The following is a 24,496-nucleotide window of genomic DNA, read 5'->3' as shown; positions in this document are numbered from 1 at the left end:
ACCCACTGTTTATCCACAGCTTTAGTTACCAAAGGACAAGGGTTCTGACAAAGCATGGAGACATTTCTTTTCAACTTTTTATTTTATATTGGAGTACTGAAGCTGAACCTCCAATATTTTGGCCACCTGAAGCAAAGAACTGACTCATTTGAAAAGACCCTGATGCTGGGAATGATTGAAGGCGGGAGGAGAAGGGGACAACAGAGGATGAGATGGTTGGATGGCATCACCGACTCAATGGACGTGAGTTTGAGTAAACTCCGGGATTTGGTGATGGACGGAGGAGACTGGTGTGCTGCAGTCCATGGGGTTGCAAAGAGTCAGACACAACTGAGCGACTGAACTGAACAGGTAGTTAGCAATGTTGTATTAGTTTCAGGAGGACAGCAAAGGGTCTCAGCCATACATATACATATGTCCATTCTCCTCCAAACTCCCCTCCCATTAAGGCTGCCACGTAACATTGAGCAGAGTTCTCTGTGCTATACAGTAGGTCCTTGTTGCTTATCCGTTTTGAATATAGCAGTGTGTACATTTCCATCCCAAACTCCCCAACTATCTCTTTTCCCCATTCTTCCCCCCTGGCAATCATAAGTTTGTTCCCTAAGTCTGTGAGTCTGTTTTTGTTTTGTAAATAAGTTCATTGTATCATTTCTTTTTAGATTCTAAATATAAGGGATGTCATATGATATTTCTCTTTCTCTGACTTCCTTCACTCAGCATGACAGTCTCTAGGTCCATCATGGAGACATTTCAGGACACTTAGCCCTGTCTCCTCTAAAAGTAGTTCTGGGTCTGCATTCCTCTAATGTCCTTTCTGATTGACCTTCACTTAATTCTGGGAAAGCATCTGTGTGCTGCTCCTTCTAAAGCAACTGTTGGCTGCCGTGTCATGCTACCCTCTGCTTTTGGCTTCTGCCCTTTATATTGGGGTTAATATTGCCAGTGCTGAATGACTTGTCATGCCGTCAAGTCTTTTGTGACCTAAGTGAGCAGAACTGTTCCTTGATCATCAGTCTCTTGGTCAATGAGTCATCCATCTTTTTTTCAGTTATCATTTTATTCTGTTTTGAGTGTGAATTGCAATAGATAAGGACAGTTTCAGAGACAGTCATAGTGTATTCCATATATAAAAGAATGAAAACCTGATTCAATCATGAACAATGTTCTCCTTCCAGATTAGGCTATCATAGGAACATGACCCTAAGTTTCTTTTTTTTTTTTTTAATTTTTAGTTTTTTATTTTTTAAATTTTAAAATCTTTAATCAATGACACCTAAATTTAAGATTTTTTAAGGGCAGTCAGTACCTTTTAGTCTTATAAAGAGCACAGTAAGCCTCAGCTTTCTAGCTCTGTAGCTGCAAACTTTCTGTTACTCACATCCACCTGTCTCTTCTTTTCTGCATCTTCAGGGGGTGAGTTATCTTCTCTTCAAGGCCAACTCATCCACCTGTGATGTTGACCCCAATTCTACCTACCCCTTTCTGGAGGTATTTTGTTCCATCATATATCCCTTCTTTCTCCTGTGGCTTGTACCTCTGTTTTCTTTTACATTACCTTCCTTTTATAACATTGGTATCTCCCTAAAAAACACCTTATCTTGAGTTCTGCCTCCTTTCAGCTGCCATCCAAAGAGCAGCGTATAATCTCACTTTCGTTTCACTCACTTTCGTTCCACTTTGCCCAAAGAAGTTTCACTCTACTTGGCCCAAAGAAGATTGCTTTGCAGTCTCACCACTCTGTCTGGTGGGGAGTTAGTTACCCTAGTCTGGTGTATGGCTGGTCAGAAGGGGAGAGGGAGGGAGGGAAACTTTTAAATTCTGCTCCTGCCTCCCCCCAAATTGCCTTGAGATGTCCAGTGCCTTCCCTCTCGTCATTGGGATTGGTAGCAGTAGTTCAGGTGGCCAAGATCTGCAGTATTATCAGGACAGGGGCTTAGCTGTACTTCAGTGAGAGCTTGATGAAAACAGGAAAGAGCTGAGCCACCCCCACTCATCCCTTCACTCTTCTGCATCCCAACCCTCTAGCCTGGTGAACTAAAGCTAAGGAGACTTTTAACCAAGTGCTGTTGCTTTAACTCTAACAAATCAATGGTGAATCCCTATCCATAGGAGTTGCCTGATGGATTAGTATGAAAAGGGAATCTATCAATATTGGTTCTGTGTTGCCTGAGACTCTCTACTTCAAAGACTAAGATTCTCCCCTTTCAAAGTCCCTGCAAAGGGCACAGGCCCACCCATCACCCCATTGTCTGTACTTCCAAATGATCTTGAGCTCTCAATCCAAAATTCCTAGACCCCTAAGGAGCGCAGCTCTTAGTAAAGACAATAAGTAATATGTATTATCTGGAACTGGTGAGGAAGAATTTAAACTGAGCATAATATTCTCAAAGCAATACAGGAAGATGCTTAGCAATATGATGCAGCAACTAGCAGTAGTGAAAAACTGAGTGGAAATACTGGGTATGAAATAATATGGTTGTAAGAAAAACAGGATATAGGATGAATACAGCTGAAAAACTTGCAGTGACCCAGGCGATTAGAAGGAGGGAAGCAAGGAAGGAGAAATAAGTAGACAATACAAAAGAAAAATATGTGTTATGAAGAATAGAAATAGAGTAAGATAGTCTTCTATCTGACTACTTAGGAAAAAATGCAGCTAAATACAGTATGAAAACAAAAATGAGCTAGAGACACATGACAGAGAAAACACTCAAAGTATTGTGAACAAATACAAAAATTGAAAATCAGAAATTGATACATTTCTCAAAAAGCTGTATATTGGTAAAATCAGCCCAAGAAACAAAGTTTAAATGGCCATAAGTTTTAAAGAAAATGAAGCAGTTGTCAAATATCTCCCATCCCCAAATCCCTAAGAACAGTTGTTTGGGGAGGTAAATTCTACCAAACTTTTAAGGAACAAATAATTCCTATCCAAAATAAGTTCAATAAAATGGGAAATGAGGGAAGTTCACTTCATATAACAAGCATAATCTTGATTCCCAAGCCTGATAATGACAGTAGAACAAGAGAGAATTATTATAGGTCCTTTTTGTTATAAGCATATATATAAAATGCCTAGATATATTAGCTCACAAATCCAACAGTATATTTGGAAAATAACATATGATCAGTGAGATTTGTTTCAAATATGTAAAAGTGATTCAATATCAAAAACTAAAAAACTTAAAGATCATATGACCTCAATAGATATTTTTAAAACAGTGAAACAGTTCAACACTTAGGCATTAAAAAGATTAGACCATTAGCTTAGAAAGAGTTCCATAGCTTTGTAAAATTCATATAGAAAAATACCTACAGTGGATATTTAATGAGGAAAATTTAAAGTCATTCTCTAGGATTATGAATAAGATGAATACATACATTATCATTTTTCATAATACTGAGTCTCAGACTCTCTACCTAAGAGGGATGAAAAAAAGGTGAATCAGAAGAATAGAAGGAGAGGAGATAAAACTACCATTGTTTGCAATGATCATCTTCCCTAGAATATTCTACAGCATCTAAATAGAACCTATTATATACTAGAGTTCATCAGGTTGTAAAGTCAGCCTGTTAAAATCAATTGCCTTTCTCTATACCAGTGATCCTCAAACTTTATAATTTGGGACCTATTGTACTCTTAAAATTAATGTAAAACAAACATATAAGACAAACAAATGTATAAAGTGTTGTTTAAAAATAAACATAATCCCATTACTTGTTAACATAAAATATTCTTACGAAAAGAAAAAATGTCCAAAATGAACAAAAAACTATGTCGTGAGAAGTGTAACAGTGTTTTACCTCTTTGTACAGCTCTTTTAATTGCTTCCCTGATTGAAAACATCTAGATTCTCATACATACTTCTGCATTCAGTCTATTGCAAAGTGTTATTTTTGGTTAAGACAGGAAAAAAAATCTGTGTTCAAACTTACTGTAGTCAAAAAGTGTTAGTAAACTTTTCATATGAGTTTTCTTCTCAGCAAGTGGAAGTTTATTATAGGTTAATTGAAATGTGGAATCTGAAGGCAAATCAGTAAACTCTTCATGATGTTTCATTAAGTTCCATTGATTTATCATATATTTTGAATACATCTTTTAACACCAAGTATTGGTCATTTGAAAAATATGCAGTGACTTGTGATCTTTTTATTATTAACAAATATTATGTAATACTGAAAAAAATCACCCTTGTCACTATCACCCCCGACTCATCAAAAAAGCCTTAAAGTGTTGGGAAGCTATCAAGCTCATGACAGATATGTTTTCTGAAATTCTGCCCTTACTTGAAAGCTTCCATTTTATCACTGGCAACAAATACTATCTGTTATTTCCTGAAAGTGACAGGTTTACTTCATTTTTAAGAAAACATCTGCCAGATTTCCAAGTCTGAATAACCATACTTTGTCAGTAGTTCTTAACTAAAAATGGTTCTCTGTGAAAGAATAAAATGCAGTTAGCTCAGCCTTGGACTGAAACAGTCCAAACACTTTTCCCTGAGATAGTCACTGTACTCCAGTATACAAAAGCACTTGACACAAATTCATTTTGTCACAGATGATATTTTTTTAAATGTATACTCAAGGGTAGAAATTCAATAAAATTAATCAATCTTACTCTTCCATCAGACATTCCTATGTAAAACCAGCATTTTTTTTTTTTTGAGTACATGGTGATAAAGGATACATGAGAAGTATAATTTAGCACCTTAAGCCTTGATTCATGGTGAGGTGACAACAGTTTTTGCACCATTAGTGTAAATGTCAACAGAATTTAAAGGCAAAACATCTTATTATGAAAGTAATTTTGACTATGCAGGCCCCCCAAAAGGTGCTGGGGATCCACAGTGGTTCGTGGACCACACTCAGAAATACTACTTTGCACCATCATTCTACTACGTAGATAGATGGATAGATAAGGTACCTTTCACAGTAACCACCAAACTCTAAGGTATCCAGCCCGACTATACAGAACTTTTAGACTTCTATAAAGAAAACTTTGAAATTTAAATAAAGGTCACAGCGAGTAATCTAAATAGATATAGAGACAGTTCATGTCCTTAAGAGAGATGCTGCTACTGCTAAGTCGCTTCAGTCGTGTCCGACTCTGTGCAACCCCATAGACGGTAGCCTACCAGGCTCCCCCATCCCTGGGATTCTCCAGGCAAGAACACTGGGGTGGGTTGCCATTTCCTTCTCCAATGCATGAAAGTGAAAAGTGAAAGTGAAGTCGCTCAGTCATGTCCAACTCCTAGCGACCCCATGGACTGCAGCCTTCCAGGCTCCTCCGGATTTGCCAGGCAAGAGTACTGGAGTGGAGTGCCATTGAGATCACCTAATAATATATAAACTCTCCCCCCAAGTTAATCTATAATTTCATGGTAATGTCCATCAGAATTCCAGGATTTTAGGGAAAACTGATAAAAATTACTTCAAAATTTTAAATAAAAGAATAAAGGGTACAGGAAAACTGTATTAACGTAAAAGCAAAACAGTGTAGACACTTGCCTTGCCACATACTGAGACAATTTATAAAACAATCCCCAAAACCCAGGATCAACCAGATACTCAGAACAGGAATGTAGAGACAGAGGCGTGGACAAATGGGAGATTGATGTGCTTCTTCCAGAATACAGTGGGATCACAAATCACTTTGGAAGGATAGGCTGTTCCAGGGATGTTAAAAAGACAACAGCAGCAGCTAAATGGATTAAGAGAAACTGAATCTGCCTCTCAGAAAACACATGGTCTCCAGACAGATTTAAGACATCAGAGTATTACAGAAAACATCTACTACTGTAAATGCTTCTTTTTATTGCTAGCTATCATCAAACAACATTTTTATCTTTTCACTTCCTCAGTTTTCCAAATTTCCGATTTAGTAACTTCATTTTTCTCTGCACAATTGTTAACCAACCATTTATAATTGAAAAAAAAACTCTTCACACACTCTGGAAAGCTACTTTGAGCACTCCATGAATCATATTGACTCTCAACATTTCAAAGGAAGATTTGTAAAATAATATGAGGTAAATGCCCAAGATAAGGCATCGAGAGTACTTAATTAAATATACCCCAGATACCTCAGAATCTGGAAAAGTTACAGCCTTCCAAAAGCTTCTCTTGGGTGAATATTTGCCTTCTGTAAACATTCTTCGTGAGAACGTAAGCACCTGCTGAGGAAACAGACCGTTTATGTAATGTCTCCTTCAGAGCGTTCCTCCCTGAGAACTATTCCCTTGGCCTTGCTCCGTAACACTCTGAACAGCTCTTGCTAGAATCTCCTCTCCTTCCTCTGAAGATGCATGGAAATCTCATTACAAGTGTTCAACACCTGTTACCTAAAAGGTCTCAGAAAGGATGTCATTTATTCAGCTCCCTTGACAGTGTGCCATGTATATTTTTGTGTTTTTTTATTTTTGTGTAGAATATGGCTCACAGATAAATGTAGTCTTGAAATAACTAGCTTTCCCGAGCAATTCTGTGGATTTTATCATTCTCTAAATCCAGGTTTTGAAACCAACTGATTGACGACCCTCTTATTTATTTACTAACACATGTCAACAGGCAAACCAAGTGACAGGCAGCAGTGTGGCTCCTGTAGCACCTTGTTAATCCGAGTAGTTTAGATGTATTAAAAAGTCTTTTCACTTGGACAAAACCAGAGTAATGCAAACTGACAGATTTCACCTCTTTATTTCTCAACAGAGTGTGTAAGTGCTCAAAGCCTTAGACCAGATAACTAGTTTGGGAAATAAGGGAGATATCTTGTCGCCCATAGCAAAGTGGCCATATGGCTTCAAGCACTCAATGTAAAAGACCTAGTCAAAGAATTTGTATTGCTGGATTTTTTTTTTTTCAAAAGGGAAACCTGTAAAATATCCCTAAGACATCAGTGTACACACACACGTTCATGGTGGCAGGCAGACCCAGGAGGTTATAAGCAACTGTAGACGTACTCAGGAGGTCACCAAGCCCAGCCCTACTGTCTTCAGTTGGTCTGTATACTTGCCCAACTAGACAAATACATTATCACCACTAATGCATGGACTAGCTGCCCTAACAGATCTTGATTATGTGTCAAAGGAAACAAAGACATGTATACATACAGACAGACATCAAAATCTTTTGACTAGGGACTTCCTTGGTGGTCCAATGGTTAAGACCACCTTCCAAAGTAGGGTTGGGTGTGCAGGTTCAGTCCCTAAATAAGGAGCTAAGATTTCACATGGCTTGTGGCCAGAAACCCAAAACATAAAGCACAGCAATATTGTAACACATTCAATAAAGACTTTTTTTTAAAATGGTGAACATCAAAACAAAAAATATCTTAAAGATCTTTTGACTACTTTCTTAGCATCCAAGGCTATAAATCTTCATTTGTGGTTGCTGTGTCTAGAAAACTTCTCATTTCTTCTCCTTCAGCTTATCTTCCAGCTGGCAAGCCTCTGCGATGCCTTTCTCCTCGACCATTGCTCATTGCTGAGCAAACCATCTTCACCCCCGTTGCCTCACTGGATCCTGCTTACCTCACCCACATTGTTCACAGGCAGACTTTCTCCTAAAAAAATGGAGAGAAGAGTATAGGTCCAGGAGAAGGATGAGTATGGAGGTGTGAAGTTACTCCCTTTATGTAGGAATGTAATGAATGACCATGGGAAGGCTATTTGTTTTAGGTAAATATCCTCTGATTACCTTTATTCTTGGAACTTCCCTGGTAGCGCAGATGGTAAAGAATCTGCCTTCAATGCAGGAGACCCAGGTTCAATCCCTGGGTCGGGAAGAGCCCCTGGAGAAGGAAAGGCTACCCACTCTAATATTCTGGCCTGGAGGATTCCATGGACAGAGGAGCCTGGTGGGATACAGTCCATGGGGTCTCAGAGTTTGACATAACTGAGTGACTTAACACTTTCACTTTCACTTTCAATCAGAAGACTGAAAGGACTAGGCATGAAATTTAAGATGCTATAGGCCTTAATTATATGATAATTTAGTATTGGTGTGACAGTTACTATAATTGAGATTATTCTGATGGTTTTCAGTTTCTGAATCTGAGTTATATTGAGGAGAAATGAATATGGTATATATGTGTGTGTGCTTACTTGCTCAGTCATATACAACTCTTTGTGACCCTTTAGACTGTAGCCCACATGGCTTCTCTGTCCATGGGATTTTTCCAGGCAAGAATACTGGAGTGGGCTATTTTCCTCCTCCAGGGGATCTTCCCAACCCAGGGATCAAATCCACATCTCCTTGTCTCCTGCATTGCAGGTGGATTCTTTACCTGGTGAGCCATCAGGGAAGGGAAGTCCATGGTGTGTGGGTATGTGTGTGTGTGTACATATACATATGTGTATACATACGTGTGTGTGTGTGCGCGCGTGCGTATGTGAAGAGCAATAAAACCAGGGAAGGGACCATTTCTCAGTTTCAGCTGCTGAATGTATTGATACGTGTGTGCGTATAAGATACAGATAGATTTCATGCCTGAAGACTTGTCTTTAGAAAAGAACCTGTTGTACAGTTGTTAGCTGTCAGAACTGCCAATGGAAAAAAATTCTCCTGTCATTAGAATCCTGCCACATAGTTCTAGTGAGAGCTAACCAGGCGAAAGTAAATATGCACCCAAGAAAATTTTCTTCTCTTTCCAGCCATCATAGGCTCTGCAGTCAGCACACTGCAGATTTTCATTTCGGTTGAGATCTTCTGGTTTCACAGATTTGAAGAAAGCAAGAGTCTCAATAGCTAAAAGGACTAAATTAAACTTGAATAAAACTCAAATCAGGTTATCTGTTTCTCCATGCCCCCCCTTTTTTTTGGCCACTTTGCAGCTTGTGGGATCTCAGTTCCTGGCCCAGGGATGGAATCGGGGTCACAGCAAATCCATTTTTAAGGAAATGGTTGGCTGTAGAGCACAGGAGAATTGACACTGGACCATAGACAATGGCAGCCAAATTGAAACCCCAAAACCAGTAGGCCACCAGGCAACTCCCCTGTTTCTCCACTCTTAAAAGTCACATATTGGAAGCCTGGGATAAATGTTAAATAATATTCAACTGGTTGTGTATGGATCTTAATAGTCCTGTATCTGTAATTCCATCACAATCATTCCTCACTTTACGATCTTAAGAGAAGGGACTTCCCTGGCAGTGGCTAAGACTCCACTCTTCCAGTGCAGGGAACCAGGGTTCCATCCCTGGTCTGGGAACTACATCCCACAGGCAGCAACTCAGAGTTCACATGTCCCAGCTAAAGATCCTGCATGCTGCAACCAAGATCAAAGACCTAGTGTGCCACAGCTAAGACCCAGAGCAGCCAAGTAAATAAATAATAAATAAGATAAAAACTTTTTTAAAAAAGATCTTCAGAGGAGACAGTACCTCCATATTCCTCCTCAAGAAAGTTTCACCGAGTGTCACTGACATTTATGTCCAAATATATCTGACTTTTTCTGACCTGTCACTCATAAATCACTGGCTGTGGCTTATGGAGGTTGCTCAATGGGATCCAATTTGGCTGCCATTGTCTATGGTCCAGTCTGTGCTCTATAACCAACCATTTCCTTAAAAATGGATTTACTGATGCGAAAGACAATCCAGGTAAAGTATTTAATATATCTGTGACCACAGGACAATTGTTTGAAAACACTATATCATTAGCATGGTTAATTCCAAGGAGGTATTAACTGCAACTGTTGCTTTAAATGACAGGGTCATTAAACAAGTTGGTCCCAAAGGGAGTCTTGGAATTAGGAAGCCACAGACCTATTGTTTCCAAACATCTGTGGCATTGGTATTCTCAGGGATTGTAAATGGCTATAGGGAGGCTTCCAGACTATTTTTGTTCACCTAAGGATTGCCCAAAAATATACCTCATCCTATCTGGAATAACATTACAGAAAGGGATAGTGTGTTCTGATTCTACAGAATAAAGTCGCTTTTTTTCTAAAATGAAATTTATGTAACCATGTAGCTTAACTGCAGGTAAAGGAAGAAATAATTGGAAGTTTCAACAGGTCATCTTTGTTTTTCATAAACGCTAATAGTTGTCAAAGTGCATTCCCCAGACCAGCACCTACTGGGACCTGCAAATTGTTTGACCCCCACATGAGGGCTACTGAATCTAAAACTCTGGGGGTGGTGTCATCAATCTGTGTTTCAACAAGCCCTCCAGGTGATTCTGGGGCATGATGAAGTTGTGAATCATAGACCTATACTGAAGACATACAATTCATTGATTAGAGCTATGTTTTATGTCTAGCACTCAGGGTGTGTGCATACGTGCTCAGTAGCTAGGTCTTGTCTGACTTGTTGTGACCCCCATGGATGGTAGCCCACCAGGCCCCTCTGTCCATGGAATTCTCCAGGCAAGAATACTGGAGTGTAGTCATTTGCTCCTCCAGGGAATCTTCCAGGGACTGAACTCATATCTCCTATATTGGCAGGCAGGTCCTTTACTCCTGAGCCACCAGGGAAGCCTGTCCGAAACTCATAGAACCATAATAGGTTGCAGTGAGAGAGTTCAAGAGAGAGTCGGTAATAAGCCATCCTTTTGCAGCAGTTAACAGTGCCAAGTTTTGGGGAGACATATCCTAAGCAGATATAGATCAGGTTGGGGGTGTGGGGTTCAGATCTGGGCAACACCTCTCCCCTAGATTCTAGGATGGTCTTTTTAGCCAGCAGGTTGTATTCTCTTCCATCTAAGGGACTAAGTTGAGAGCATTTCCCCCAAAATCATCTCATCTAGTCATAAGCTGTAAAGTGGCAGACAGGTGGGAGAAGGAGTGGTTATTTTGTTTAATGGGAAAGTACTTGCTCTCCTGCCCGCCTTCCCTCTTGAGATATAAAGGCCCATGAGTATTGAGGTCTGACCAGGGGTAGGACCCCACCAAGGACCTAGTTGTACTACACTCTGGCACTGTATTTCTTACCAGGTTGCCATGCCTGGAGCTAGAGGGTAGGTCAGAAAATCTCAATAAAATTTACATTTTCCAATTGTGTTCTCCATCTGAATCACACGAACAGGCAGAACATTGACCCCAGACAAGAAGTAAGATTCAAATTAAGACAGGCAGGGGAGCCAGGAGAAATTCCCTGAGCCAGGTGGGCTGGCCTAAAGGGTGTCTGAATGGAAAAAGGCATTTAACATAGAGGTGGTATCTCGGACGGAGCAATTTCTGATCTCTAATTGATATAAAGCGTGTATGTGTACATAGCAGTGTGCAGCATATGTCCGTAATATGATACTGCCCTGTATTTTTATAAGAAGATGAGGAGGATGACAGGAAGAGTCACCATCATGAACTTTTTGGCCAACCCGATACTTTGGTGGAGGAGGGGCACAGGGAAATAGAGGGATCCATTCTGCCTTTTCTCAGTGGGGTCTGTGGGTAGATAAGTTTTTCTGATCAGCAGTCCTCAGGGAAGGTGCCAACAGTTCTTGCTACTGAATGACCTGTGGGGTTTCAGGTAGAGCTCAGTTGTTGTACCCTTGGACGAGCCTCCTTGTTTAGCTGAACCTCACAAGGCACAGGCTCCCTGTCTGGGACTCCACAATGTCCCATGTAGGCTTCCATGTTGCCCATCTCCTTACTTGGAACAAGCTGTACCCCTTCCTTTAACGCCTTTCTCTAGATGACCATCATTTCTCCATTTCCTCCCCTTCTTTCCTCTCTCTTTCTTTCTTTATTTTTCCTTTTCTCCCCAGGACCTGCAGTTCTCCCCAGCATCTCTTCTTCAGGTGTACAAGTTCCTCTCCTCAGTTACCTCCTGAATGTCAGCGCTTTCTCCTCATTCATCTGATTTCTGTCCTTTAGAGGGAGGGAGAAACAACTTCTTTTTCTTTAGATGGGAGGAGGGAAAAGATGGGCGACTTCAGTTTCAGCCTGCAGCTAACTTTCTCTGATCTGAAGTTTCTGAACTCAAACGCACACCCACCAAGAGGATAATTTGACTCTGTAGAACTCCATGTATTATACACAAGCAGGTAAAAGCCACCTTTTTGTTACATCTTTGATCCTATTTCTTTCCTATTTCTTTCTACGTAGTGAGTACATTTAATTCACTCTCTGTCAGAGTTTTTTTTGTAGAACTTCCTCTTATTGACCAAAAAGGAATGGGATGCAGCTCTGTCCTCTACCTTATAAGCTGATTAGGGAAAGAGATACATAAATTCATTAAAGGCAGAAGTTCTGTTCGTCATTCTATCCCCTCAGTTATTAATACAATATCTTACATACAGTGTTTGCTTGTTGAATCAAATTCAGGGCCACAAAATCTGGGGATGGAGAAGAACCAGCAAGAAATCTTAGCACATATACAGGAACTATTGTTGGTGCACTCCAGCTAGTTGTCATGATCTAGAGGGAAAGGAGAAAGACAAGGCAGTACTGTGATGAGATTATCACCGTAGCCCTCAATCCAACACCATCTTGAGTTCTATTTCTTCTTTAGCTGCAAGTCAGTCTGTTAAAAGTTAAGGTCAAATACATTTCAAATCTCTGTATATCTTATATGGAGAAAAATGGACCAAATGATCTTTAGACTAGTCTTCTCCCCATGTCCCCTTACAAACTTCACCATGAGCATCAGTGTGTATACACAAGGAACTTTTACAGGCAGTGGCAGGGAGGGAGGCAGACAAGGAAAGGATGCTGAGAATGTGCACCCTATTTGAAGCAGGGGAGCAGAGTTAAAGCATACTAATTAATGCGCAGTGGTCAAGCTGTCTTTTTAAAGGACATGCTCAATTGTGTCTGACTCTTGCAACCCTTTGGACTGTAGTCCACCACGCTCCTTGTGCATCGGATTTTCCAGGCAAAAATATTGGCGTGGGTTGCTGTTTCCTCCTCTAGGGGATCTTCTTGAGCCAGGGATAGAACCTGTGTCTCCTGCATTGGCAGCAGCTGCTTTTCCAGTGGGCTACCTGAGAAGCCCCTCTTAAATGTACAGAAGTGAAGTTGCTCAGTCGTATCCGACTCTTTGAGACCCCATGGACTGTGGCCTACCAGGCTCCTCCTTCCATGGGATTACATAATTAAAGGGCTTCCTTGGTGACTCAGGAGTAAAGAATCTGACTGCTGATACAGGAGACATGGGTTCAATCCCTGGCTCAGGAAGATCCCCTGGAGAAGGTAATGGCAATCTATTCCAGTTTTCTTGCCTGGGAAATCCTATGGACAGAAGAGCCTGGTGGACTATAGTCCATGGGGTCGCAATAGAATTAGACACGACTCAGTGACTAAACAACAACATATAATTAAAAGGAATTGCTTTCAGGAGCCAAGAAGTGTTATCATAGAAAAGTAAACGTGTTCCAGAATGAAAAACCATCTTAGCCAAGAGCAATGCTTTGAAATTCATCAAGAAATCTTGCTACTTTAGCCTATTTTTTTTAATATCACTGTTTGAAATGTATTACAACTATCAGCAACTTGATGTTGAAGCTTGAAGAATATTGAGGCATCTATAATGCTATAGAAATGTTGCAAAAAGAGGGAAGTGGACATTTTAAGGGTGATTTCTCAAATATTCACAGCATTCAGAATTTTAATGGTGCTATTGATAACCTTGTTATCTAATAGACTTCTGACTACAAAATGCATTAAACTTCTTGGCAGTAGTCAAATGAGTGGCAGCCAGAGATGGTATACATAGTGTGCTTGATAAAAATGCTATTTATTTAAAGTGTTAGAGTGCCCATTATGTTCAAGTATGAAGTTTTGAGACTCTCAGTAAATTTAATCTAGAAGAAAATGTTTCAGACTGTTTTTAAGTTTCAGTAGAACGCAAGGTACTCTGAGTTTTTCCTGAAGAGAATGTCAAATGTAAAAGCTAGTTTTGACATATTCACATGTAATAAGTTTTCAGGTAGCTTCCTTGGTTCTTTTCCATTATTGCCTACTTGTGGCTAAGGATATGGTGACTTTATAAGCTCAAACTTTCAGCTATTTCAGAAGTTTATATTAAAGGTGGATAAGTTTATATTAAATAAACTTCTGAGTTTATTTAGAAGTTTATATTGAATAAATATAGTTTATTTATATTGAATAAACTGCATTTATTTATATATACATTTATATATATTTTCAGTATGTATATGTGTATGTTAATCCTATTCAGAGAACTGAGTGGAAAAGAATTCAAGTTATTGTATTACTACTGTTTTAACCTCTCTAAGACTCTTTTCCCTAATCTGGAAATGGGGGTCCTGATTCCCTGACTGGCAGAGTGGTTTTAGGGGTTCAGTAAATAATGTTCTAAAGTATGTAGGAGAAATAAATTCCCCTTCTGTGATCAAAAAAAAATTACATTTTGTTGCCTTTCCCTTTCCTCATGAAGTTGAAATAATATAACCCAATATAGGTAAAGCCCCAAATCGATAGGAAGTGTAGACTCTCTTAGATGGAAGCAATCTTAGAAAGTTCAGTGCTTCTTGTCATTTGTGTGGCTCATGGACTACTTTGAGAATCTGAGAGTCATGACTCTTCACTACCAAAAAAATGCCTCTCTACACAAAAATTAGCATATAACTTTAAGGGGTTCAAGGATTCCCTCAAACCTAAGGTTCAGTTCAGTTCAGTTGCTCAGTCATGTCCAACTCTTTGCGACCCCATGAATCACAGCACGCCAGGCCTCCCTGTCCATCACCAAGTCCCAGAGTTCACTCAGACTCACATCCATCAAGTCCGTGATGCCATCCAGCCATCGCATCCTCTGTCGTCCCCTTCTCCTCCTGCCCCCAATCCCTCCCAGCATCGAAGTCTTTTCCAATGAGTCAACTCTTCGCATGAGGTAGCCAAAGTACTGGAGTTTCAGCTTTAGCATCATTCCTTCCAAAGAAATCCCAGGGCTGATCTCCTTTAGGATGGACTGGTTGGATCTCCTTGCAGTCCAAGGGACTCTCAAGAGTCTTCTCCAACACCACAGTTCAAAAGCATCAATTCTTTGGCACTCAGCCTTCTTCACAGTCCAACTGTTGCATCCATACATGACCATTGGAAAAACCATAGCCTTGACTAGACAGACCTTAGTCGGCAAAGTGATGTCTCTGCTTTTGAATATACTATCTAGGTTGGTCATAACTTTTCTTCCAAGGAGTAAGCGTCTTTTAATTTCATGGCTGCAGCCACCATCTGCAGTGATTTTGGAGCCCCCCCAAAATAAAATCTGACACTGTTTCCCCATCTATTTCCCATGAAGTGATGGGACCAGATGCCATGATCTTCGTTTTCTGAATGTTGAGCTTTAAGCCAACTTTTTCACTCTCCTCTTTCACTTTCATCAAGAGGCTTTTTAGTTCCTCTTCACTTTCTGCCATAAGGGTGGTGTCATCTACATATCTGAGGTTATGGATATTTCTCTCGGCAATCTTGATTCCAGCTTGTGTTTCTTCCAGTCCAGCGTTTCTCATGATGTACTCTGCATACAAGTTAAATAAGCAGGGTGACAATATACAGCCTTGACATACTCCTTTTCCTATTTGGAACCAGTCTGTTGTTCCATGTCCAGTTCTAACTGTTGCTTCCTGAGCTGCATACAGATTTCTCAAGAGGCAGGTCAGGTGGTCTGGTATTCCCATCTCTCTCAGAATTGTCCACAGTTTATTGTGATCCACACAGTCAAAGGGTTAGGAATCCTCAATTTCATGTGACACCCCCAGTCTAAAGATGGAAAAATTAAGGAATATAAGTGATATGCTCTTGAAAATTAAAAATTATTTTGAAAACTCTTCCCCCCAAAATCTCTAATTTAAGAACACAGCTTTCATTGATTTTTGAGCAGTGTCCTCAGACCACAGCTGCATTTTATCAGTGGACTTCCTGTCTTGTCAGCCTTTAGTGTGTGAGTGACTAAAAGCTATTTGCAATCGCACACAAAGTGAAATGAAATAATTTGGGTATTGATTCTGTTTTTAACATGCACATTCCCCAAAATTATACTAATGCATTCTCGTGAACATGCATTAAGTACCCATCATGGTCTAAAGTCAATTCAAGAGAATGAGAGCCCAAGATCTTGAGACCCATTTTCTCACTGATCTGAGCGCAGTCTAATAACAGGCTCATGAGCCTCTAATAGGAGAGCTCAGAGAGAGGAGTAAGTTACTCGGCCTTAAAACTTTGAGGATGTCCCACACTTAAGGTAACATTCAAGTTATGACTTGAATGATGAGTAGCTTTCTGCTCGAAGCATCCAAATGACCTAACTCCTTGTGGATGCAAATTTTAATACAATGCACAACTTTCCTTTCAGTTTAGAATAATTTGCTTACTTTGTATGTACATGGTAACTACTCCCAATATATGTGGGGTGACCTACAAAGCCCTGTTTGGCAGTTTCATCAACCACGCGGTTTGCAGACCTCAGGGTCATTGTCCTCTCTGGCTTGAAATTTCCAGTCACAAATGCTTGCAAATCCTCTCCTCAAAGTGTCCCTGCGCCTTCCTCTTTCTTTTCTGTTCCCATTGCCATCTTCCAATTATTCTCCATACACTAGACAGGCCCCTACCAGTCCTTCCTTGTTCTGCACAGTCACAAATTCATTTTCCCCAAATTAACTTATTCTAAAGCCCAGAGAAGAAACATTCGTTCCAAGTTACCTATAGCATAGAGTTGTGTGATGTGTGTGTGTGTATGTGTGTGTGTGTGTGTGTGTGTGTGTGTGGTCAGTCATGTCTGACTCTTTTGTGACCCCATGGACTGTAGCCCACCAGGCTCCTCTGTCTGTGCGATTTCCCAGGCATGAATATTAGAGTGCATTGCCATTGCTCCTCCAGGGGATCTTCCTGACCCAGGGATTGAACCCATGTCTCCTGCATTGCAGGTAGATTCTTTATCACTGCACCACCTGGGAAGCCCCATAGGATATAGTTACTAAGTCTGTTTATTTTCTTACTGAAAGCCTGGATGATCCAATCCCAGGCTCCTCAGCCATCATAACCCAGCTCACTTCTGCTCTATCCAGGCATGTGCAGGGCAGAGATGGTAAGAGCTCATGCTAAGTTATGTCTCACCTTTACCATGTATTCGCTGTTTCCTCTCATCTCTCCACGCTTGTTTCTTCATCTATGACTTATATGAATAAATAGCCAAATGGCTTAAAGTTGTTAGGAAAACTAGTGTGATGACACATGAGAAGTGCCTGGTGCTGCCCCTGACACATCCTTGGTTCTCAATAAATGGTAACATTTGTAGCCAGCTGCATCCTGGCCTTCCTCTGAAATGCACCACATCTCTGTCATTTCTCAAAACGCTTCTTTTGCTTACCAAGGTCATTGGTTTCTCCTTTAGGACTTGCCTCAGTTTCTGATTATCTTCCCACTGATTGCCCCACATGCACCTGCGCTCAGCTGTCTCTCACATCCCCTTCATCACCTCTGTTGGCTTGACACTGTTTCCAAAATTCTTACGTTTCCTCACCATCACAGCTAGAACTGTTCCCAAGTAGAGTAGACTGCTGTGCAAAGTCATGAGCCTCCTTGACTTCACCTTTATGTGAGGACGTTGAAGTGATCATGAAACAGAGGGAAGATTGGATAATGGATGCCTGAGGATCCTAGCAGGAGTGATTTTTGGAGTCTGAGCTGTTTAAAAGCAAGGACATGTCATATTTCCTCCCACTTCCCACAGCTGAGATCCTTGTAGGCACACTCCGCTCGGCAGTGTTTGGCTCACTATTTTCCTGAAGAATCAACCTACTCTTTGATCCCTGTCAAGAGGGCCAGTGGCTTTCATCCTGCAGGGGAATTTAGGAGGATGTGTACCAAGGTTGGAGGATGGGAACCCCCACATGCATCACACTAACCTATAGTGAGTGTATAATAAATGTTTAATGAACAAGCACCAACCACAAGCTGTGTTTCACTGCATCATTGTATGTCACTTGGGGACACATTAAGAGCAAATGAAAATCTCCACATTTAAGGCTGAGGTTATAGGGAGATGCTGAGGGACTAGATTATTCCCCCCCCCCAAAAAAAGACTCCTTAGGTTCCTCAGAAAAAGCTCTTTATCTGAATATTTTCCTTTTCTTCCCTACAATCTCTATATATGGGCAAAGAGAGTCCAGAAATCTAAGACAATGTTTATCTTTAATATCCTTATTGAAAGCTTTATTTTGAAACAATCTCATTACACAGGGTGCCTCTAATTTTTGCCAGTTCATTTTCTCTCTGAAATCAACTGCTTTGCCTTCTGTGTTGCTGAATTCCAGGTAGCTGCACTTAATCTCTTTGTGGCCTAGCCTTTTCATACTAGTTTGCTGTAATAGGAAAAGAACCTTCAGCTTTAAAGAGCAGCTCCCCACCCTTCCCCACTGGAAGGGAGGAAATCAGTTAATTGCAGCCTGTCAGAGTTGTTTTAGGTGACTTTGTACTTCTTCAGTTTAAGATCAACATGAACCTTAGACATTTCAGGCTGGAAATTTAAATAGCAGCAAAAGAGCCTGGGTTTCGCTAATGCCAGGAATGACTCATCTGGTGAGAATGGTATTGTATTGATAATACAATACCGAGAGAAGGAAAAGACTGTGGTATCTGCTTTTCTTTGTATCTCTGACCTTGAAGAGAATTATAACTTGTTTGTTGCAGAAGTTGAGCATCTAATATGCCGGTGCACCTGTTAGTTCTAATATGTTAAATGGCAAAGCACTTGCCATTTCCTGTGATTGCTTTGTGGGTGAAGTATTTTCTGCAATCTGGTGAACTGATTTTTTGTTTGTTTGTTTTGTTTTAAAGAATTATTCATTTGTATTTCTTGTCTCTCTTATTTCTCAAATACATGCTTTCTCATTCTGTTTCAACACCCTGGTCTCATCATTACCTCTTTTAGAATCTGCTTGGCTTTTTGTTTTCAAGGTAACATGATTATGATTTGTTTTTAATATAGAGACCATGAACCAGGCGACTCCCGCGAGGAAGCTGGAAGAGGTTCTTCATCTAGCAGAGCTCTGCATTGAAGTCTTACAGCAGAATGAAGAGCATCATGCAGAGGTGATGACTTGTTTTAACTCTCATATAAAGCCACGCATAATGCTTTGCGATAGTGGGAAGGGCACTGAAGATGTGGCCCGTCCACAGCCTCTGATACACACCTGGCCATTTATCTGAGTATGTGCGCTTTTCCTGGAAATATAACTCCTATATGTTACAAAGGAATTGTGTATGTCTATAATTTAGTATTTGTACCTGACAACTGTCTTTCTGTGTGGAACACGGAAGAGCTTATGAGATCTGCCAAAGGTGTACAACTAGCAAGAAGCAAAGCTGGGACATGACCCCCATCTAATGATGCGAGATCACTCACCAGCTTTCCTCCCTGTATCCTGATGACTTTAGTTTAGAAATGTGAGTGAGTCGATGCGCACAAGGAGAAGTAGTCATAAACAATAACAAAATCACACAGAAGACATTCATAACTGCCTCATTGGTAACTCTAGTGTTTCACTTTTACCATCAAGCTTTTCTTTCAATTTTCACTAACCCTGCATTTTTAATAGATTTTGAAAGTGCTGGTTCTAATTGTGTATTGACATTCAGTAGAGATATAAAATAGTATTTCATCAGGCAAGCTGCTTATTATGAGATTTAAAAGTGTCATTCTTTCTAATAGCCATGAGTTTATTTTTTTGTAAAAATGGGAGTTTTCCGACTTTGAATTAGGTAGAGAAAATGTATAAAATTAAGTAAATATAATAAATTTCAGTGCCCTAGCAATCCTTTTGGAGAAGGCAATGGCACCCCACTCCAGTACTCTTGCCTGGAAAATCCCATGGACGGAGGAGTCTGGTAGGCTGTAGTCCATGGGGCCACTAAGAGTCGGACACGACTGAGCGCCTTCGCTTTCACTTTTCACTTTCATGCATTGGAGAAGGAATACTCCAGTGTTCTTGCCTGGAGAATCCCACGGACGGGGGAGCCTGGTGGGCTGCCGTCTGTGGGGTCGCAGAGTCGGACACGACTGAAGCGACTTAGCAGCAGCAGCAGCAATCCTTTTATTCTTGAGAAAGTATGTGAAATGAGCAAGAAGGGAAAAGAACAGATGCAGAAGAATTTATAGAATATTTATATTTAATGAAACCCAGTCCTCAAAATATAAGAAACTATAGGAAGTACATTTTAAGCAAATTCTCAGAAAAGAATATTCATGAAGCCATGCTGTAGATAACTAAGATGTATTGTATCTGCTTATAAATATGATCATTCAAAACATCTGCTTTTAGCTCACACCATGGAATCTAGTTTTTACCTTGCATCTGTCATGTGTGAACTTGTTATGGATATTTTATTTTAAACTGAAGAAACAGCTGCTTCAATAATTTGAAATGAATTCCCAGGAGGAGCTTTTCTAGACTAGTACTACCGCTGTGTTACAATGAAAATGATTATATGATAAAAATGTATATATGTGTTATCTTTGTCTTTTGTTAAAAGGCATTATCATCAGAGTATTAGACCTTTTTGAATTAAAAAAAAATTCTGATTGGCTATGCAATTTCACCTAAACAGGTACATGTAATTTACATTTCACAAAAATTACATTCAATCTTCTTACACTAATAAGGAAAATAATAACTCTTCTGTCTTTTAAGTGTAAATAATGTTAAATACTTCCTGCAACCACTACATGCTTGTTAAAGTACAATATATCCAAACACAATTAAAATGTAAGTATTACTTATTTTCTAAGCTATAAAGATAGTTGATTTTATTGAACAGATATAATCAAAACTTGTAAATATCACTGAGCTAGATGTCAAAATACAGAAGTATTATAATGACCTCTTTTTAAAATGCTTTGTGACACTATGGCATGTCTTCATTCCACAATGCTTCCAAATTCTTGGGATTCCTCAGGGAAGAGAGGTGAGTAGAATAATTTTCATCATTTTTCTAGCATGGAATAACTCTTTTATGTGAAGATAAGATAGAACCCACTCTGGTTATAGTTTTAAAGCCACCTAAATCCCTCTCCTTAGAATTAGCCATTCCCTTCTCCAGGGGATCAATTGAACCCAGATCTCCTAAATTGCAGGTAGGTTCTTTACCAGCTGAGCCACTAGGGAAGCCCAAGAATACTGGAGTGGGTACCCTGTCCCTTTTCCAGCAGATCTTTCTGACCCAGGAATTGAACCTGGGTCTTGTGCCTTGCAGGCAGATTCTTTACCAGCTGAGCAACCAGGGAAGCTGAAATTAAAGACTGTATGTATTTAAATGGACCAATCTTGGTTGTACTGTTTCCATGAATGTGTCTTATTACCAACTGCCTGCATAATTACTGCTGGTCATCAAAGAAAAGGCCAGCTTTACCTAAAGGATTTTGTCATTTGGGGTTTGATTGTATCATTTACTGTTTTCCCCCCACCCTGCCCCCACCATTTTCAACCAAGAGATCCAGGCTTTTCTCTGTTGGGGGAAGGGGTGAATTAGTCTGATTCCAAATTCATTTCCAGAGTGGATGGATGGATGGCACTGTACAGTAATGTTGATTTTGCTGGATGTCCAGGCTAGACTGTCTTCACTGCACGAAAGAGAACCCAGCCCAGCTCCCTAGGTGGAGGTTAACACATCTGTCTGAGACACCTTCAAGTGGCCGTGTGTCAGCGCCTCTCTTTTTCCCTCCTCCTTCCCTCCTCAGGGCTGGTTCACTTCACAGGGCCAAGAGGTTGTTTCTGTCCTTCAGCAGTTTCCCAGTTGAGCAGGTTTCACGTCCTTCAGATCTTTCACAATAGCTTGCTTCTAAGACAGTCCTCCCTTCTCTCTGAGGGCCTCTCAACCTCTCCCCTCAGGCTTTTCTTCCGAATTTCTGTGTTTTCTCTTGAGAAAGATAGTTTGAGCTCCTTTCCAGAAAATCTTTAAAAGCCATCTTTCACATTCCTGTGACGAGACTGTGTCTGACCAGAAATTTGGACAAACTGTGTCCATCTAAGGCCTCTCACTCTGACAAAGGCGGCAAGTTTCAGATGCCTTCTAGAAAGTCTTGGGCTCTCACCCCAGCCCACACCTCCACACACATGCACCACGTTCCTGTTGAGAAAACTTGCCAGAGGTACACAGTCAGGCCAACTCCAGACTCTACACTTTCCAGGGAGCCACGTTGTTATTTCTTAATTTCAGTAGAGTGGCTGGCATGGGCATCTTGTCTTAGTTCTGCTGGCAGGTTTGACTCTCAGCATCACAGCAGGGATGTACGTGCAGAGAGAAAGATGATGCTGCAAGCCTGAGCTGTCCCTTTAATCCTGTCAGACTCTTCCTCTCCTGGTGGATCCTAGGACTTGGCTGTGGGGATGGAGGGTCAGGAATATCCCCCAGGGAAGAGGCAGAGAGAGAGACAGCGTGATGGATATGAGCACAGCTCAGGTTATTACTCTGTGACTTATTATTGCGCCAGAATCTTAATTGAAAGTCCCTAAAATATTTTAAATATGATATCATCCACCATATTGGTGACACTGTAGGCCAGGCGAATGTCAGGCAGTAATTTGGTGTTTGCCACTTGGCTCACTGTGAATGGTGGATGTGTCCTGCTCTCCAGCTGACTGGGTCCCAGGCTGTCCCAGCAGCAGAGGAATGCAGGGAGAGGAGTTCAGTGCGGACACGCTTACTTGTGATTATGGTCATTCACGTAAACATCAGTGTCTGAACCAGATTATGTGTCTGGATGTGAGTGAGTGAGTGAAAATCGCTCAGGCATGTCTGACTCTTTGCAACACCATGAACTATAGCCTGCCAGGCTCTTCTGTCCATGGCATTCTCCAAGCAAGAATGCTGGAGTGGGTAGCCATTCCCTTCTCAAGGGGATTGTCCCAACCTAGGGCTCGAACCTCGGTCTCCTGCATTGCAGGCGGGTTCTTTATTGTCTGAGCCACTAGGGAAGCCCATGCATCTGGATAGATTCTAACAAAAAGAGAAAGGTTGTTTGATTTTTTTAAATGTTTCCCATTATTTTTGTTTATTCCTTATCCTTATTGTTGTTCAGTCACTAAATCCTGTCCAACTCTGTGACTCCATGAACTGCAGTACACGAGGATTCCGTCATTCACTATCTCCTAGAGTTTGCTTAAACTCATGTCCATTGAGTTGGTGATGCCATCCAACCATCTCATCCTCTGTGGCCCCCTTCTCCTCTCACCCTCAGTCTTTCCCAGCATCAGGGTCTTTTCCAATGAGTTGGCTATTCACATCAGGTAGCCAAAGTATTTGAGCTTCAGCTTTAGAATTGGTCTTTTCAGTGACTTATTCATAAACAAGATCTGTTTACTACCCACTACTAAGTAATTGCAGTCATCTCAACACTTGAGTTCATCTTAATTACACAGCATTTATATCTGGATAGCCAGTGAGATAAATCGACCTTTCATTTTTAGGATGGGTTTAGGTTTAGCGTTAGATTAGCCCGTGGTACAACAGATGTTCCTCTCTTTGGAAGAAGATGACCAGCAAGTGACTTTCATATGGCTGAGCTTTAGGGGAAGAATTCCACCTGCAGCAGGACTCTCAGACAAAACTGCACGGTCACAAATACCCTACCGAAAATGTTTCTTAGTCACTAACTTACAAACAGAATAATAGTAGCAATTTACCTTGACATACCTTTTGAAGTATTTTCAGCTTCTCATTTCACTTGATTATTTCAATATTTATATTCATCTAGGAACCCAATTAGAGAGATATTTTCATGAATTGAGTTGCAGAAAACTATGATTCCTTTGACATAAGTTTAGGTGTCACCCTGAAGGTTCAAATCCATTCTACTGGCTCCTCAAGAGAGCTTCAGTATTTCTAGAATATGGCCTCTCAGCATCACGTTACTGTATGTGTATGTTGGGGGCGTGTAATGATACCCTAGACACTGAACTGTGTCCAGAGCTTTTAGGATCATCCACAAAATACAAGATTGCAAGCCGATCTTTTTGGGGTGTGGAGGAAGCATATAATATGTTCCAAAATCAGACGCGCTGTTTTTGCTCATTTATGCAGTCATCATTTTTTTATTGTTGTAAAATATGAAATGTTTAATGCATTTTGAGGGTAAAAGTAATAACAAGACTAAGACCCCAAAGAAATATGAAAAGAATTTTTTTAAATAAGACTATAATAGATGTTCTGGCAAGAACATCCTCAGAGGACAAAAACATTGGTCTGATCTGCAGAACTAGATAGACAAACAGAAGAGCAGAAAGGCAGTGTGAGATAGATATATATATATATATCTAGTTTATCTAGATAGATATATCTGTCTAGTTTCTTAATCAACTATATATATATATAGTTGATTAAGAAACTAGATAGACAGTTTCTAAATGTGTAGTTGATTAAGAAACTAGAAAGACAGACATAAAGGCAGTGTGCTATATAGAGAGTTTATTAAGAAGAGGCCATATATGTAAGAGCTTGGTCTCTACCCTCCAGCTGACCTGAATTCAAATCATTCCTCTGTTACCAATTGTATGACTTTGGGCAAGTTCCTTAGTCTTTCTGACTTTGCTAACCTGT

The 24,496-nt window shown here is 40.4% G+C and overlaps 1 protein-coding gene across 6 annotated transcripts in view; it reads left to right on the top strand.

The window, feature by feature from the left end:
* CADPS2 (calcium dependent secretion activator 2) overlaps positions 1-24,496 on the top strand; it is a 567,905-nt gene that overhangs the window by 443,467 nt on the left and 99,942 nt on the right. For all 6 annotated transcript variants that reach the window (XM_069588282.1, XM_069588281.1, XM_069588283.1 and 3 more), the window contains exon 17: positions 18,891-18,994. In XM_069588282.1, the coding sequence (XP_069444383.1) occupies positions 18,891-18,994 (104 nt within the window). The remainder of the gene's footprint in view (positions 1-18,890; positions 18,995-24,496) is intronic.

The sequence above is a fragment of the Ovis canadensis genome, chromosome 4 (genome assembly GCF_042477335.2).
Source record: "Ovis canadensis isolate MfBH-ARS-UI-01 breed Bighorn chromosome 4, ARS-UI_OviCan_v2, whole genome shotgun sequence".
Classification (NCBI taxonomy): domain Eukaryota; kingdom Metazoa; phylum Chordata; class Mammalia; order Artiodactyla; family Bovidae; genus Ovis; species Ovis canadensis.
This window is presented reverse-complemented; position numbering and strand designations above follow the sequence as displayed.